The sequence below is a fragment of the Triplophysa rosa genome, linkage group LG7 (genome assembly GCF_024868665.1).
Source record: "Triplophysa rosa linkage group LG7, Trosa_1v2, whole genome shotgun sequence".
Taxonomy (NCBI): Eukaryota; Metazoa; Chordata; class Actinopteri; order Cypriniformes; family Nemacheilidae; genus Triplophysa; species Triplophysa rosa.
The window spans coordinates 21,407,149-21,422,915 of NC_079896.1; the positions used below are offsets into that span (position 1 = coordinate 21,407,149).

Below are 15,767 nucleotides of genomic sequence, written 5' to 3' on the forward strand. Positions count from 1 at the left end.
TTCTCAAATGGCTGTACTTGGGGGGGAAAGTCTAACGTTTTAACTTACTAAAACATTTTTATTTTAGGGTTTGGGTAAGTCAATCGTATCTCTATTTTGCCTAATCTATTTGCAATAAAAGTTAATGGCAATCCCCAATTAACCAGCGAAACTGAGTGTGTGCGCAAAGTGAGGATGGCCTGACGCGTCAGCGCAGCAGAAGCGGATGTGCTGCGCAGGCGCACTGCTTTCCTTACGGTGCGAGATGCTTGGCCACCGCCTTCCATCCATCCGCGCTGCCACCCCTTCGCCTTCTTCCTAGTCCTCCCCACCCCTCAGCATCCCGACCGCGTTACCCACCCCTCAGCATCCGATGCTGCATGAAGGATTTCCCCCTCTTCTTGCGGGATACGCGAAGATATTTAACGCTCTCACAATAATGGACTGCGTCGCTCGTTGTGAATTAAAGCTCTGATGACATTTTATTCAGCTTTCAAATATGAATCATGCATCTGGTATTCAATCTGTGTCTGCTCGGTTGCATATTTATTTCCGTGCTGTCTTCTATTGCCACGACCTCAACGGGTATGTATAATTTTCCCAACTTTAACGTTTTTAACAGTTTATTATTCAGTGTCTGTAATGTAAAATATTTTTTGTAAATTTTCTATACGTACGTATATTATTATTTCAGTGTTTTTCGAATGCCGTTTGTTGCAGTTGGAAATTCCTGCTTGTCTTATGATAAATACGCAGATTCTTTGCAAACAGGGTGGGTGATGTCGGATTTGATAGAGCAGCGTCCATTACTTTGCTGTTTTCACGTGCATTTGTATGTGTCAATCTATGCAGATGGGAAGGTAAAAGCTTTCAAAGGCCTCTCTGGCTTGACAGCACCATTAGTATAGTGTCGAGAAGATGGTATAAGGTGGTCACGCATCCAGACCCGCCGAGTCTCGATGAATCTTAATTCGATTACCATGAATACACATGATTATTATGCGCTTATGACGCGCCTCGAATGCATTTACAATCCTGCTATCAGTCGTCAGATATCTTGCCTATGACGTTTAAAAATAGATACGCTCAAATAGGCTCGTGTCTCTTGCCATTACGTATCTCGTCTTGTTCTCCCATCAGCCGGCTTGATTGTGCGATCAGATGTCAGTGTTTTTATTTGGTTATGCACTTGCCCCTGTGACTCCGCTCGATACACAGAGAGAGATCTGCATAAGAGAGACCTGTGCGCACTCTCTCTCTCTCTCTCTCTCTCTCTCTCTCTCTCTCTCTCTCTCTCTCTCTCTCTCTCTCTCTCTCTCTCTCTCTCTCTCTCTCTCTCTCTCTCTCTCTCTCCCTCTCTCTCTCTCTCTCTCTCTCTCTCTCTCTCTCTCTCTCTCTCTCTCTCTCTCTCTCTCTCTCTCTCTCTCTCTCTCTCTCTCTCTCTCTCTGCAGCAGCAGCATCAAGAGGCTGCAGCTGCTGGCATACGGTCATATATAATTGACGGGATTCCTCTTTGAGATGGAAACCGTAAAGCGGTAAACAATTTCCTGGTGCTGTTCCTCCTCTCTGCAGGTTCCAGCTCTTTGCAGTATGAAGAACTCAGGGATCGGCACGAGTCTGACACTCCGCGAGCCACAGCAGCAGCGCCGGGCAATTTCACAGGAAGAAAAACGGGAGAGCGCGAGATCACGATCACATATCCCTCGCGGCTCTTATACTACCTGAACGAAGACTCGGAGAGCGCGTATCATGACCTGGACACTCGCACGCGGAATCAGGCCGGTGATGGACAGGTGAGACGCAAGGTGTCACTCAGGTGCGCTTGTGCGTCAGCGCAGAGACCACTTCGTCATTACTTGTCCAATTAAAGCCATGGAATATTCATCTTAAAAACGAATCAAGACTGTTAGATAAACTGGACATCCAAAATGTACAGTGTTGCAGTATCAGAATATAACACTAGTGTGAGGGGGCTGCTTTATATCGCACCTCTAGCAGCTGCAATGAATGGTGCATTATTTCCAATGTTCATCCAGGTTCACTGGTCCTCTCTCACAAATCTTACACACTTTTCGCAAAAGAAGCAGTTTTCTCCCCCCCCCAACAGGGACTCTATACTAAACAGACGGGATGTGGGATTGCTTTGTGCACACACTTTCTGCGTGGTTCTGCCAATGCAGTATTTTTTTAACAGAACGACACAGCTGTGATTTATGTTTGTTTGTTGTTGCCCTAGCGCAATTGTTTTATCTTTGTCTTAGAAATTTGCTTGCTGAGAGAATAAACAGTATGTTTTTCAGGAAAAGATTTGCTGAATAAAAGATCTGGCTTTTGATGTCCAGATTTATACACTATTGTATGTGTGTTTGTGAAGTGTAAATGAGCCTCTCTTTCTTTCTGTAGCATGTCCACCTGGCCCAAGCAAGTTTCCAGCTGGAAGGTTTTGGCTCCACCTTTACACTGGACCTGACTCTGAACAAGTAAGTGCGCGCGTGTGTGTCTATAATAACATAAAAAGTAAAAAAAAAATGAATAAAAAGATCCCAGGGTTACTGGGCACTGAATGTTTAAAATCATAACACTCATGCAACCTCTGATCAACTAACAGCCTTGTCCTGAAGGTCTTACAGCACAGTTCATACAGAAGACGGTGTTCTCCCAATGCACTCATACTGAGCACAGAGGCGCATGGGATTTGGAACAGTGGATTACATTTTTTCTGAAAATGTAGGGCTTGTTTTGGACAATTATTGTGACATTTCCTTTTAAAATGGTCTCACTCATCTTTTGTAGTGATTTGTTGTCATCAGACTATATGGAGATCCACTATGAGAAAGACAAGCCGGTTCTCTCTAGGGTAAGACACAAAGAGCAACATGAATATTAAAAGTATAGTTCACCCAAAAATGAAAATTCTGTCATCATTTACTCAGCCTCGGGTTGTTTGAAACCTGTTGTTTTGTTAAACACAAAGAAAGATATTTGGAAGAATGTTAGCAATTTTCCATTCTGGGACATCATCCACTACTATTTTGTATATTTTTTGTTCTGTTGAACACAAAATGAGATATTTTGAAGAATTAAGAAAACGAAGAGTTCTGGGGCACCTTTGACTACCATTTAATTTTCCTTACTATGGCAGTAAATGGGGAATGAGATCTGTTTGGATACTGACATTCTTCCAAATATCTTCCGTTGTGTTCAGCAGAACAAAGACATTTATATTGGTCTGGAACAACCTGAGGGTGAGTAAATGGTGACAGAATTTTTATTTTTGGGTGAACTGTCCCTTTAAACTCACCCCTGAAAACAAACCAGGTAACACTTTAAATGAATGTTATATTTGTGAACATTAGCAAATGCATTGTAACATGAACTAACAATGAGCAGTAGAGATCGGCATGTATTAATCCTTGTTAATGTCAATACAAGTAGTTCATGGTGCATTAATAAATTTTAAGAGATACAACGTTTAAAAAAATGGGTAATTCCATGCAAATGTTAACCTTAAAATGAAAAAAAAAGATAATAGAAAATAAAGTTTTTACCAGAGGTTTCTAACATACTGATAGGCCAGATGTCAATATTTGGTGGTTTAAATACCCATGTGAAATCTTTCCTAAAGTTTTTAAAGCATAGTTTTACATAGTCGGGTAAGTTAATTGTCACATCCATAACGGTCCATATTCCTCATAAGTGGGCACATGAAAATTAAAATAAAATAACTAATTTGTGGTTTATGAAGAGAATTCCTTCTCCATTTGTTCTGGATTATTGCTTCTGGTTTGTACATTTTAATTCACTGAAATCCTACAAAGTATGTTGAAAAAATGTGAATTTTTTTATTGAAAAGTCATGCACAGACTGATATTTTCCTCTTTACTCTATCATCAGGGGTTTAATAAACTAAGAATAATAAATGCTGTAGAAATATTGTCCATTGTTAGTCCGTAGTTAGCTAACGCATCAACTAATTGTTAACAAATACAACCTTAATGTAAAGTGTTACCTTTTGTATTTTATTATCAAACAAACAAAAATATAACTGTGGTGTAAATAAATGTCATTTACATTTTATAAGTGCATTTTAAGTGATTTCTGCAAGCATTGACAGAAATGCGTTTGTTTAGGGCGGTGAACACTGCTACTACCACGGCCAGGTGAGAGGACAGGAGGACTCCCATGTAGCTTTGTCCACCTGCGACGGGCTGCAGTGAGTAGCGTTTCTTTGTTTTTTGTGTGAGATGACGAGAGAAAGTCTGATCTGGAGGCCCACTGTGAGGCCAGATGGCACTTGGTACACATAAAACGATCTGAATGTCAACATGTTAGTGTGTGGTTGAGTGTTACAGCCGATGGAAAGAGCAGACGTGTTTGTTGGGCAATAAATCAATTTAGGTTTTCTTATCACTAGCAGGTGATTTACATCTTTTTTTCTGTTGTTCCGTCATTCTTTTAGTGGGATGTTTGATGATGGTAATTTCGTCTATCTCATCGAGCCTCTGAAACAGACTCACACCGTGGTAAGATCACAACTGTTGTAGATTATCATTCCGGTTTAAGTCTGTCGACTACACCTGAGCATTTGCACTTTTTAGGAAACAGAAGCACGGCCACACACTTTGCAGCGAACATCATCGCTGCGCATGACCTCTGCCCCTGCTGATTGGGGTAAGTGTGTCACAGTCTCAGTAACAGTAGAGGCTAGATATTAGGACCACACCCTCGTCTCTATGGTTACCTACATTTCTGTTTCCCTCAGCTGCTGATGACCCAGTTGAGGAAACAGAAGAGGAGAAACAGATTTTCGCTAGCATGCCTTGGTTGAAGAGGAGAAGGAAAAGAGCCGTAAGAAAATGACCTTTAACCTCTTCAATGGTTTTCAATGTTTCCATGGAAACATCTATACGTGTTACCTCATATGTTACATTATAGTACATATAGTAGATTTACATTTTTATTTAACTTGATTGTGATGTTTTTGTGTGATTTTGTTTTTGTTCTGCGGGTGCTTAGATGCCAAGAAACATTTTTGAAGAAATGAAATATCTGGAAATAATGATCGTCGCTGACCACAACACGGTGGGTTTATTTTTTAACACAGTTTTTCTAGAAGAATTTTTAAAAATAAAATGAATTCAGCTCCCTTTAAGCTGTCTTTTTTTTAAAGAATTAGTACAGAAATTTTCCACTAGAGGGCACTAAATAACAAATGCCATGCAGGTCACATAATGTATGAAAAAAGTAATGTTCACAGTGGGCTTTTAGACAGTTTGACCTCTTGTTTTTACAGTTTAAAAGGCATAAGAGTAAGAAGCATACCCGGAACTCGGCCAAATCTGTGGTCAACCTGGTAGATGCTGTATGTTTGCATATTTGTATATTTGTTGATTGAAAATTCCCCTAAATATACCTTTTTATCATAATTTCCCCTTAAATTTCAAATAATATTCCCCTTAGATTTTTAAGGAACAGCTGAATACACGTGTGGTATTGGTTGCCGTGGAGATCTGGACGGACAGGGACAGGATTCCACTCAGCGTGAAGCCGCTGGAAATGTTGCGAGATTTTTCAAAGTACAAACAGCAAAGCATCAACATCAATGCTGATGCAGTTCACTTGTTTACGTGAGTTCTGGACATTGTTTAGTACTTTAGTGAATTTCTTTTAGTTTGATGTTGGATCGTGTGGTTTTTTAAATGCAGTTCATAAAAAGAGATGATGAATAAAGTTTTCTCTTCTCAGCAATGTGACATTTCATTACGGTCGGAGCAGTGTTGCATACATCGGCGGCGTGTGTTCCAAAGGAAGAGGAGTTGGTGTCAATGAGGTAAGACACAAAGCATGGTGTAAACAGACTGGGCGGTTTACCGAAAAACATTACCAATAGCAATTTTATTTAAAAACGGAGTGACAGCTTAAAAGGGTGTCATGTATCTGTCACATTCTTTCAGTTTGGCAGCACATGGACAATGGCTGGTTCGCTCTCTCAGAGTTTAGCCCAGAATCTGGGTATCCAATGGGATCCTGTGATCAGGAGGAGTAAGTTTGTATCGCTTCCTATTGTCATGCTGCATTTCACAATTTAGAATTCAGCTTGACGTGAATTTTTAACGGTCCTGTGTTTTTTCAGAGGAATGCGGCTGTATGGACTCATGGGTGGGATGTATAATGGAGGACACTGGGTATCATTAAACGCATACTCGCACACTATCCAACAGCCTCTCCAAAATACCCGTCGGGTTTTGAGCTTCTAGTTTTCTCTCAGATTTTCTTGATTTTATTTTTGACTGTTTTTTCCTTGTAGAGTGCAACACCCACGCAGGTTTTCCAAATGCAGCATCAGTGACTACAGAAATTACCTTTTAAGAGGGGGAGCGTCGTGTCTATTTAACAAACCCAACAAGGTAGGCTTGTTTGTCCACTGAACACATTATATACTGTATATTGATATTTTAGGTTCTTTTAGAAGAACCTAAAGCAATGAACCTTTGTGTCGGCAGCTCTTTGAGGCTACAGAATGTGGGAATGGTTATGTAGAAGTGGGAGAGGAGTGTGACTGTGGAGCCCGAGTGGTAAGCACTTTTTCAAACCTATATTTTATACGCAATAATTTCTGCATTTTAGGCTGTCCAATCAAAACAAATATTGTTTCTACAGGAGTGCTATAAAGACTGCTGTAAAAAATGTTCTTTGTCCAATGGTGCTCACTGCAGCGATGGCCCCTGCTGCAATGGCACTTGCCTGGTGAGACGCTTGAAATTCTCCTCAATACGTCATAACATTCTTCAGACTTTACTTGGCTTAGTACTTTTAATATGTTAAACATTATTATGGACTGATTCTTTGTTTTTCTTGTTTTCTTTTTTTTAGTTTTACCCGCGGGGATACAGCTGCCGATATGCAGTGAATGATTGTGACATATCAGAGACTTGTTCAGGAGACTCAGGACAGGTCTTGCTTTTTTCCAGCTTCTATCAAAATTATTTTTGTTTCTGTGTCATTGGCCACATTGAGCTATAAGACACGACAGCTCTTGTTTGCTTGCAAAATGATCAATGATGAGTTATTGACCTGAATTTAGGGAAAATCTATCAGAACTTGTGACGTACCTGACTGTTTTATTATTTGTTAGAAACTACTGACCGAGTCAGTCAACAAGGTCGCTGCACATTTCAGTTCAACATTTACAGTTAACACATTTAGAAATGTTAGACACCTGTCACAACCCAAATGATGTGGCACTTTAAGGACAGACAGGAATGTAACAGTTGCAAAATGACAATAACAGTATCGCAGGACATAATTTCACACAATACACCCCCAAACTCACTATCACGCCGTCACTACAACTGCCATAACAGAATGCATGTGATTCACTAAATGACAGCCCATCTGCAGCTTTAACACTTTTAAATTATTCAGGATTAAAGGAATGGCTTAAATACAGTTGTCTTACACTGTATATTTTAAATAGGTTATAGTTTTATTAGAGATGTGCAATATTGAAGTGTAATAACATGCTAGAAAGTGCAATAAATGAATTTTAAAATGTTGTTACCTTTTAGGTAACCTAAAACCGTTGGTCCCCATTCACTTCTTGGAATTGGACACAAAACCAATGCAAGTCAATGGGGACCAATGGTTTTTCTGTTAACAACATGTTTCAATGTGTTCTGCGGAAGAAAGAAAGCCATACAGGTTTGAAATATCAAGAGGTTGAGTAAATGATGACTGCTCTTTTAATTTTCATCATTGTAAAACACATGTTTTTGTTTGTATTATTTTTCATAGTGCCCTCCTAATCTTCATAAACAAGATGGCTACTCTTGTCAACTCAATCAGGTTAGACACTCTCTTTAACATTTCAGTTAAAGAAATTTGGCATAAAAAATGTTTAGAACATTTTTGATCTGTCACACCTCACTGTTTACTGTCATTCCAGGGCCGATGTTACAGTGGTGAATGTAAGACCCGGGACGGTCAGTGCAAATACATCTGGGGGACAAGTGAGTGACACTAATGCCTTCAGAGAACTTATACACCTACTCGTACCATATATTTACCCCACTTCACCTGCTGCTCTTCCTGTATCTTTCTATTCTCTTAGAGTCGGAAGGGTCAGAGAAGCACTGCTATGAAAAGTTAAATACAGAAGGGACCGAAAAAGGGAATTGTGGAAAAGATGGAGACAAATGGATAACCTGCAGCAAACAGTGAGTTTCCTTATAGTATTTATTTTCTCCCCCAAACTAACTAAAAGGGTATATTGTTGTTAATTTGTTAGTGTTGGATCATGATTCGCTTAAGGAATATGCAAATCAGGTGATGCTGGAGCCACGCCCCAAAAATGAGATCGTTCTTAGTTTTTAGATATGGTGGATGGAGCAGCACTGTTGTCAGCACATCACTTTAAAATGCTGAAGGTGCATTAGATTATACCTCACATCTAGATATATGGCCAGTTACAATACTTTTCTCAATGATTTGATATGTTACTTACTACTGCAGTGATCAATAGATGAACATTTTTAGCATCTGCTTTTGGTCATTATTTTATTTGCACAAAGCGCAATCTTCACTAAAAACAACAGCTTCAATTTTATTCAAAAATGGCAATTTTGGCAAAACTCTTATTGAACCATTTACACCTTAAAATGCCCTAAACGTACATCTGCTCAGAAACTCTTAATGATAATTGAAAACCATCTCTAACATTTTCCAAAATGTGTGAATTCACAGCGATGTGTTCTGTGGGTACCTACTGTGCAGTAATATTGGCAGAAGCCCAAGGATTGGAACACTGAAAGGTGACATCACTCCAACCACCTTTAACCATCAGGGTAGACTGGTGGACTGCAGGCATGTTCCATGATTTTATATCACAATACTTGATTGATTCAGATTTTTTATATTTTTTACAGTATTCTCTTTACCTTTTATTTTAGTGGTGGACATGTTCTGTTAGATGATGATACTGATTTGGGGTATGTAGAAGATGGGACGCCGTGTGGGCCCTCTATGATGTGCCTTGAGCGGAAATGTCTACCTATCTCCTCCCTGAACCTCACAGCTTGTCCGTCTGGCCCAGGCGGCCGAGTCTGCTCTTCTCATGGCGTGAGTGATCGCCATTTGACTCTCGCTCACTGCTTACACAAGACTTTTACCCCAGATTAGAGTTGAAAATAATTTGGTTTAAATTCCGAAACAATAAAGTCAGAAATCCATTTAAATTTATTTCGAGATTTTACTCCAGGATTCTCAGGTCAGGGATTGGATTGAATTCAGTTTGCAGCCAAATTAATGACAACCAGTGTAGTGTAAATTACTCTGAAAAAGTAATTAATTACTAGTTACTAACTACATATTCAATCGTGTAATTAGATTACTGTACAAATGACTCTCTCCAAAAAGTATTTAATTATTTATTACTAATTACTTTCTATATCCTACAAACAACCTTGATTAGAATTGATTCAAGGATAGACATGAAACGGCTTATTTAATTTATTCAAATAAATAATAATAACTACATAAAATATTCTTATTAACTGACGAAAGTATACAAATTTGATAAGGATACATTAAAGCATACATTTTAAAGTTTTGATGTCATTTCCACTATTGAATAAATTACACAGTATTTAGTTCAATTACATCAGAAGTAACTGTAATTAAATTACAAAAAAATAAGAGTAATCCCTTATTTTACTTTTTCAAGGGAAAGTAATTAAATTACAGTAACTAATTACTTCGTAACTAGTTACACCCAACACTGATGACAACATGTTACATCGTAAGAGAGAGATTCCGATTAAATTCAGATTCAGATTAAATGTCATGGCTCTGCTTCCTTAGTCATGTTTTTCTTGGTCCTGTAGCAGAGCCATGACAAAGTCTTAGGTTATGTGTGGAGAGAAACATATTATTGTCCGTTTGACAATAATATACGTTCTCTCCAGTGTCTTGTCATTGACCCCATTCCTCTCGTTTCCTCGTTATCTTTCCCTGAGTGTTTAATTACCCACACCTGCCCCATGTCGTTATTCCTCGTTTGTTTTCCCTATATATACCCTCTTGTTTCTTTGTCCTGTGCTCTTGTATTACGTTGTGTTGTTCTGGATTGTGGTGTGTTCCTGTTTGTGCGCTTACCCGTGTTCCTGTTTGTGCGCTTACCCGTGTTCCTGTTTGTGCGCTTACCCGTGTTCCTGTTCGTGTTTTGTGAGTTTTGTGCCTTGTATTAATTTAAGACGTTTGGTCGTGTCCTTGAGTTCAGTTTATTTGTCTTGTTTTTGTTTTGCCCCCTCGTGGGAAGTCTTTTGTTTTATTTATATTTCTTAGTTCTGTTTTCCCCCATTGTGGGTGTTTCTGTTCTGTTTTGTATTAAATAAATATATTTGTTAACCCCTTCACTGCCTGCCTGCGCTTGGGTTCTTCTGCCAATCCGTGACATTAAAGTTCAGAATAAATTCAGAACTTTGAACAAAACAAGTATTTTTAGAGTATTATAATAGAGTATTATAGAGTGTTTTCTCAAATAAGCTTTTATCTTTCAGAGAAACAGCGCTCCCTACTGTATAACAGTAATAACATAGATTGCTTTAAATTTCCATCAATAGCAGGAAAGCATTCTCATAAACGACAAAAAAGTCTGTTAATGCCAAAGAAAAAGGATTCAGTAGTTTTTTATCTGCTTGTCTCTCCTCAGGTGTGCAATAAAGAAGCCACCTGCACCTGTGATGCTACCTGGGCTGGAACTGACTGCAGCATGCACGACCCCCCAAAAGAGCCACCTATCATCGAGGACCCGGGCCCTAAGGGTTCGTGATCTCTCTTATTTCTTGAAATATACCAAACACAGTCAGCAATGCAATATTCACAGACCCTCCAATGCATAACGCCAGGCCACTGCAAAGCCACTTCCAAACATCACAGTTTTTTGGTAGTGGCCTATTTTTACACTGGGACCTTCCCTGTCAACTTTTACAAACACTGGTGTATATACATTTTTTTAAATGGGGCCTTAAGTGACATTTTCTCTGTTGAATCACCCCTATTTCCTTTGCACAGTGAGCGTGGCCACAAACAGGCTGATAGGGGCAGTGGCAGGGACCATTCTGGCCCTGGGGGTGATTTTTGGAGGCACAGGGTGGGGAATAGAGTAAGCACCTCTTAACCCTTTAACGCCATCCCCCCCGGCAAGAGGGAGATCTTGCGATCCCTCGTGTACGTGCGAGCTGTGTGTACGTGTTCTCCCAGTGGCTTTGTCCGTTGTGTTGAATGTGATGGTGCCCTGTAATTTTTCTATGTTGTGTAATTGATGGACTGATTGATTGGTATATATCTCTCTTTTTTCCCTCCTCTCCCCTGGCTGCTATTATCATGGATCTTTTTATCACCCTGTGTTGCAGTACTTCCCTCTTTGGTCCATGTGGGGCATTTACAAAATGTAACAAAAGCTTCAAAGAATGAATAAGAACAAGGGGGAAGCATGTAAAAACATGTGATCACTTGTACTGATGCTTTTTCCGTGTGAAGATACTGTGGCGTCTTCGGCCGACATCAAATCTCCCAAGAATTGACCCAATTTCTGTGCATAGCTAATTACGAAACTTTCTCGAGGTGCATGAGTGGGTGAAAGTGCGTGATGAGTGTGTTTGTAGGTTCTTTGTGAGTCTGCGTGTGTGCGTCTGTGCAGTTGTTCTCGTCAGTCCCGTGTCAACGCAGGCTAACTCGAAACAGCACGGTGCTTTAAGATCATGTGCCACTCCCCTGTGCTAAAGCCAGTACATCTGCCCTCCCCAAATTCTAATAACACCCCACACATACACTATTCTATCCTGTCACACTGGTAAGTTCAGCAAAAATCTACCCCCTGTAACAGATTCATGAGCAAAACAAGCTTTTCCTTGTCACTCCCATCCATGACTTAAATAGTGCATAACATACTTGAAGTCCAGCATTTGATGTGTAAACCCTGCATGCTGTGCAGGTGCCCCCTGCGGCTTATGTCATGTTTCTCTCCCATCATGCCCTTCTGCAGGTCCTAGCGCCACCAACCTTATCATAGGCTCCATCGCAGGGGCCATCCTGATGGCAGCCATAGTGCTGGGGGGTACGGGATGGGGATTTAAGTAAGAGCTACACCGCATGCTTCCTACTGCCTGCCAGCCTGGAACAGGCTAACTCACATAAACACACACTTTTGAATAAAAACATGCAACACATACAACTACGCACTCACATGCACACACACACACATTCACACAAGGGCCTGGGCTTCTGCTACAGACAACAGATATTGAAATAGTAGTGAACTGATGAAGATTGTACCCGTTAAGCTGCATGCTGTGCTTAGTATTATATCATGTTTAAATAGTCAGTTTTGTTGTCATTTTGTCAAATTAAAACCAAGGTTGACTGTACAACTGTATGTGGTTCGCACACAACAGCTCAGAAAGTTACTTGCCGATGTTTGTAACCACTTAGCCAATTGAGTAATAGAGTCACGAAAATAATACCCAAGCCCATCTTTGGTACACGTCCTGAAAAAGGCATGGTTACGCATTTGCTGATACACTCTGTTGACTGTAGCAGAACCTCTTGCAGACCGGCCCAACGCTTGACATGCATGTGAGCAAAATGGTTAAATAGATACTGAGCAAGATGTGTAATGACAGTTATGAAATTACAACAATATAAAAGAAAAGGTTGTTGTGTAGCCTGTTTTTGCTAACAATTCAAACGTGTAAAATATCAATATGCTATGAATTGTACCAAGGTGGGAATTGTTAGAGAATGTTACCTTGTTTGCTCCAAGAATCAAGCAAATGCAGCTCAAGTTTTGCAAAATGATGTGTGTGCGACAGGGAACGTCAAATAGGAGTGTAACTTTACAATTTACATTTGGTCTCAAAATATCTGTAGATTACAGTTTTTAACATAGATTGCAAGATTTTTCTAAAATGTAGGTGAAAGTGGACATGTAACATAATTTATTGTTCACAATGGCATGTTTGTGGCCAGCATAGACCCATATTCATCCACTTAAGCTACTAGGAAGAAGTACTGGAGAGCTAGCCTTGAGACCTGGTGACCATTCATACTTTTAGAGGACCACAGCATGCTTGTTTGCACATAGCATCTTGACTGAGCCCATTTAGAGTTTGCATGTGAACTGGCACAAAGCCAGAGCTAAACCGGAGTGCTATCAGAGCATCGCACAAAGGCTGGGCTCACCTCATGTGAAGGGAGGGGTATTTATTTATTTCCTTGGTTTGAGAAGGGGATTCTGTTGGGGTGGGTTGTTGGGTTGGGATGACCAGTTTTTGTTTATCCGCTCTCCTCGCCGTGATCTCTCTCTCAATCCCCCCTCCGTTGTCTAAAAGGGTGAGAGTTTGAGCGGAGAGGGGTGGAGGTTGTGTCGTAGGCAGCCTTTGTGCCATGGCTGGCTGCCACGCCCTCTTATCTCCCGGAAGGCCCTGGGCCCCCCGAAATCCTAGAACAGAGCAAGAGCCCTCACCCCCCACCCGGACTCGCCAGGCACCGCTGCCTTTACTGCCTGCTTCACAGAGACCTGGTACAGATACACGCGCTGCACTGCACCTGCATGCTACCCCAAACACCCCCTACCCCTACACAGCGATAGTGGCGTCTCCCACCTAACCTCTCTATGGCCAGGTGCATGTTAAACTGCTGGGATGCCCCACATCAAGCCACACTACGGGGAGGTTGTGTCAAACCCCTGTCGTTGTTGGTGTTGTTGTTGCAGTTCTTGTTGCCTTTATTGTTGTTCCTGGTGGTATCGTCGTCGTTCATGTTGTGGGTGTAACGTCCTTTCTGACCCTCGATGTTGTACACTCTTTCTTGCTGTTTTCTGTCTGTGTCAGTGTTTTATCCCAGGAGGTAATGTTCTTTTTCCACATCCCTTGTTGTCTTTCTAACACATACTCACCCAGTCAGTGGAGGGACATTCTGTGTCTCCTCTTGTCGCTGTGAAGGACGGCCGCTTTAACTCACCGCAACCCGGCAGCGATATAATGGCTCATCCATATGAGAGAATTAGATCCAAAAGTTACGGATAGCTTTTTTCAGAAATTGGTCGGAAATGATTACAAGGCTAACTGAGCAACTCAAGTAACGTGTACATTTCAGCTGGGTTGCTGGGGGTCAAGGCGGTTCATGGCCTAAATGGGCAGAATAGTTGTATGTCGATGTTTCTGGCATTGCCCACACTAATCCCCCTCTCTTCTCTTCTCTCCCGTTTGTTCTTATCGCCAAGAAATGTCAAGAAAAGACGATATGACCCTAACGCCAGTGCCATCTAAAGACTTTGAGAACTGCATCCTTGCCTTGTGTGCCCCTTGGTTCTGTTAGAACCTGCTGGACTGTACCTTCTCCTGCTGCTAGCTCCGCCGCTGAAGGAGTTAGCGTTACTTGAATCAAATGATGAAAGAATGCAAGGGAAGACGAACGTTTGAACATTTTCTAGTCAAAGTCACATAGAACTGCTTCTTTAGAGTCGCCCGTGTCCCTTCGCCCTCTGACCTTGAGCATCCATGCTGAGCCACTAGCAACCCAAACAAATGACTGAGTGGATGGTTCCCGCTCATCGGGGCATGACTTCCTGTTTACACGCTGTGGTCTCCGGTTCTGATCTCAGCATGAGCAGCTTCAGCAGTGGACCTCGCATGGCAGAGGAGGGACACCAATGCAAGAATACCGTTTCAGAGAAAAAAGACGGTTTCAGAACACAGGTCCCGTAGGTCACAGTTCCAGTAGGTGGGTGAGCACGTCCATGTGTTTTGAGGGGCTGAATGTGCTAGAAGAGGCACCCATATCTTCTTCTACAAACATTTCAAGGCATAAATAAACATTTTGTTTGTTTCTTTTGTTATTTCCGCATGTTATATTGCCGGCATTTTTTGTAGAATTAATTCAACTATTCAATCGAGATGAAAAAGGATCCAATTGGCCAGCAGCCTATGAAGCTGCATGATAAAATGACCTTTGAACTCCAGAGTCTTATGTATGCCTGATGACGTCAATTCCCCTTAAATAAACTATTATTCTTCCGGCTGGGCCCTGTAGGACTGCCCTGACCTGAATGCCGTTACTGGCCAATCAGAAAGCTGCATGATGTAATTGCACTGGGGGCAGAGCCCACACAGCCTGCCGCGCTTTTTAAGGTATCTGCATGTCAAAGGAAAAACAGTTAACATTTACTTACTATGCAAAGGGGAAACATTGTACAAACCTTAAGGTTTGCTAAAGAATTCTCAAATGAGACTAAAAATGAATTTGATCTCAAGTTAACAGATTATTATTATTATTAGGCAGTCTTTTATATGCTCGGCCATCTATGTTTGACATTATAGTAAGCTTATGATTACTTCAAATGAATGTTTCTATGAAAATCTCAGCTTCTAAAAATGAAAATGTCATTTGTCATTTCCGTGGGACGGTATAATTCAGGCACTTGTGAAATTAATTGATACTATTCATAGAATGGGGCTATTGACGTAGAGGGAGCTCTAATTTTGGGCTGAAATAAGAGCAGAGAGAAAAAGAGTGTTTTTCTAAACCATCATTGACTGACACTATCAGGTTTCTGAACTCATCTTCTTAACACTGTCCCCTTTGAAAACCATCTCATGTTCCCATGGAAACATTGCCAAAAAATAATATAATAAAGAACTTTACAAAAACGCTAAACATTGAAGTCTTATTTTCTTTATATGTAATGGAGAATACCTGAGAATTTATTTGTGAGCACAAGACAAATTGG

At 40.8% G+C, this 15,767-nt stretch overlaps 1 protein-coding gene across 7 annotated transcripts; it reads left to right on the forward strand.

Annotated features, from left to right (window-relative positions):
• Positions 1-231: 231 nt before the first annotated feature.
• adam23a (ADAM metallopeptidase domain 23a) lies at positions 232-15,692 on the forward strand. Of its 7 annotated transcripts, none has more exons than XR_008963237.1 (27): positions 232-564; positions 1,553-1,773; positions 2,384-2,460; positions 2,774-2,837; positions 4,111-4,193; positions 4,440-4,503; positions 4,579-4,651; positions 4,743-4,828; positions 4,997-5,062; positions 5,274-5,342; positions 5,441-5,607; positions 5,726-5,810; positions 5,935-6,022; positions 6,114-6,165; positions 6,288-6,387; positions 6,484-6,555; positions 6,641-6,727; positions 6,854-6,934; positions 7,775-7,825; positions 7,926-7,989; positions 8,091-8,196; positions 8,723-8,842; positions 8,929-9,097; positions 10,689-10,800; positions 11,051-11,141; positions 12,024-13,559; positions 14,262-15,692. XR_008963237.1 is itself a non-coding variant. In XM_057337753.1 (26 exons), the coding sequence occupies exons 1-26, from the start codon at positions 486-488 to the stop codon at positions 14,305-14,307; spliced, it is 2,373 nt and encodes a 790-aa protein (XP_057193736.1). In that variant the 5' UTR covers positions 232-485; the 3' UTR covers positions 14,308-15,692. The 7 variants fall into 7 exon arrangements, 5 of the variants coding, with proteins under 5 accessions (XP_057193736.1, XP_057193733.1, XP_057193737.1 ...); XR_008963236.1 differs by lacking the exon at positions 11,051-11,141 and having other exon boundaries at positions 233-564; positions 12,024-12,114; positions 13,369-13,559; positions 14,262-15,691; XM_057337753.1 differs by lacking the exon at positions 12,024-13,559.
• Positions 15,693-15,767: the final 75 nt, after the last annotated feature.

What these genes read in the sequence shown, in the direction of transcription:
- adam23a (XM_057337750.1), top strand. Translation starts at nt 486, where the DNA reads ATGCATCTGGTATTCAATCTGTGTCTGCTCGGTTGCATATTTATTTCC. An exon ending in ACAAGCCGGTTCTCTCTAGG is followed by an intron (nt 2,838 to 4,110) that starts GTAAGACACAAA and finishes GCGTTTGTTTAG; the next exon opens with GGCGGTGAACACTGCTACTA. An exon ending in GAGTCTGCTCTTCTCATGGC is followed by an intron (nt 9,098 to 10,688) that starts GTGAGTGATCGC and finishes GTCTCTCCTCAG; the next exon opens with GTGTGCAATAAAGAAGCCAC.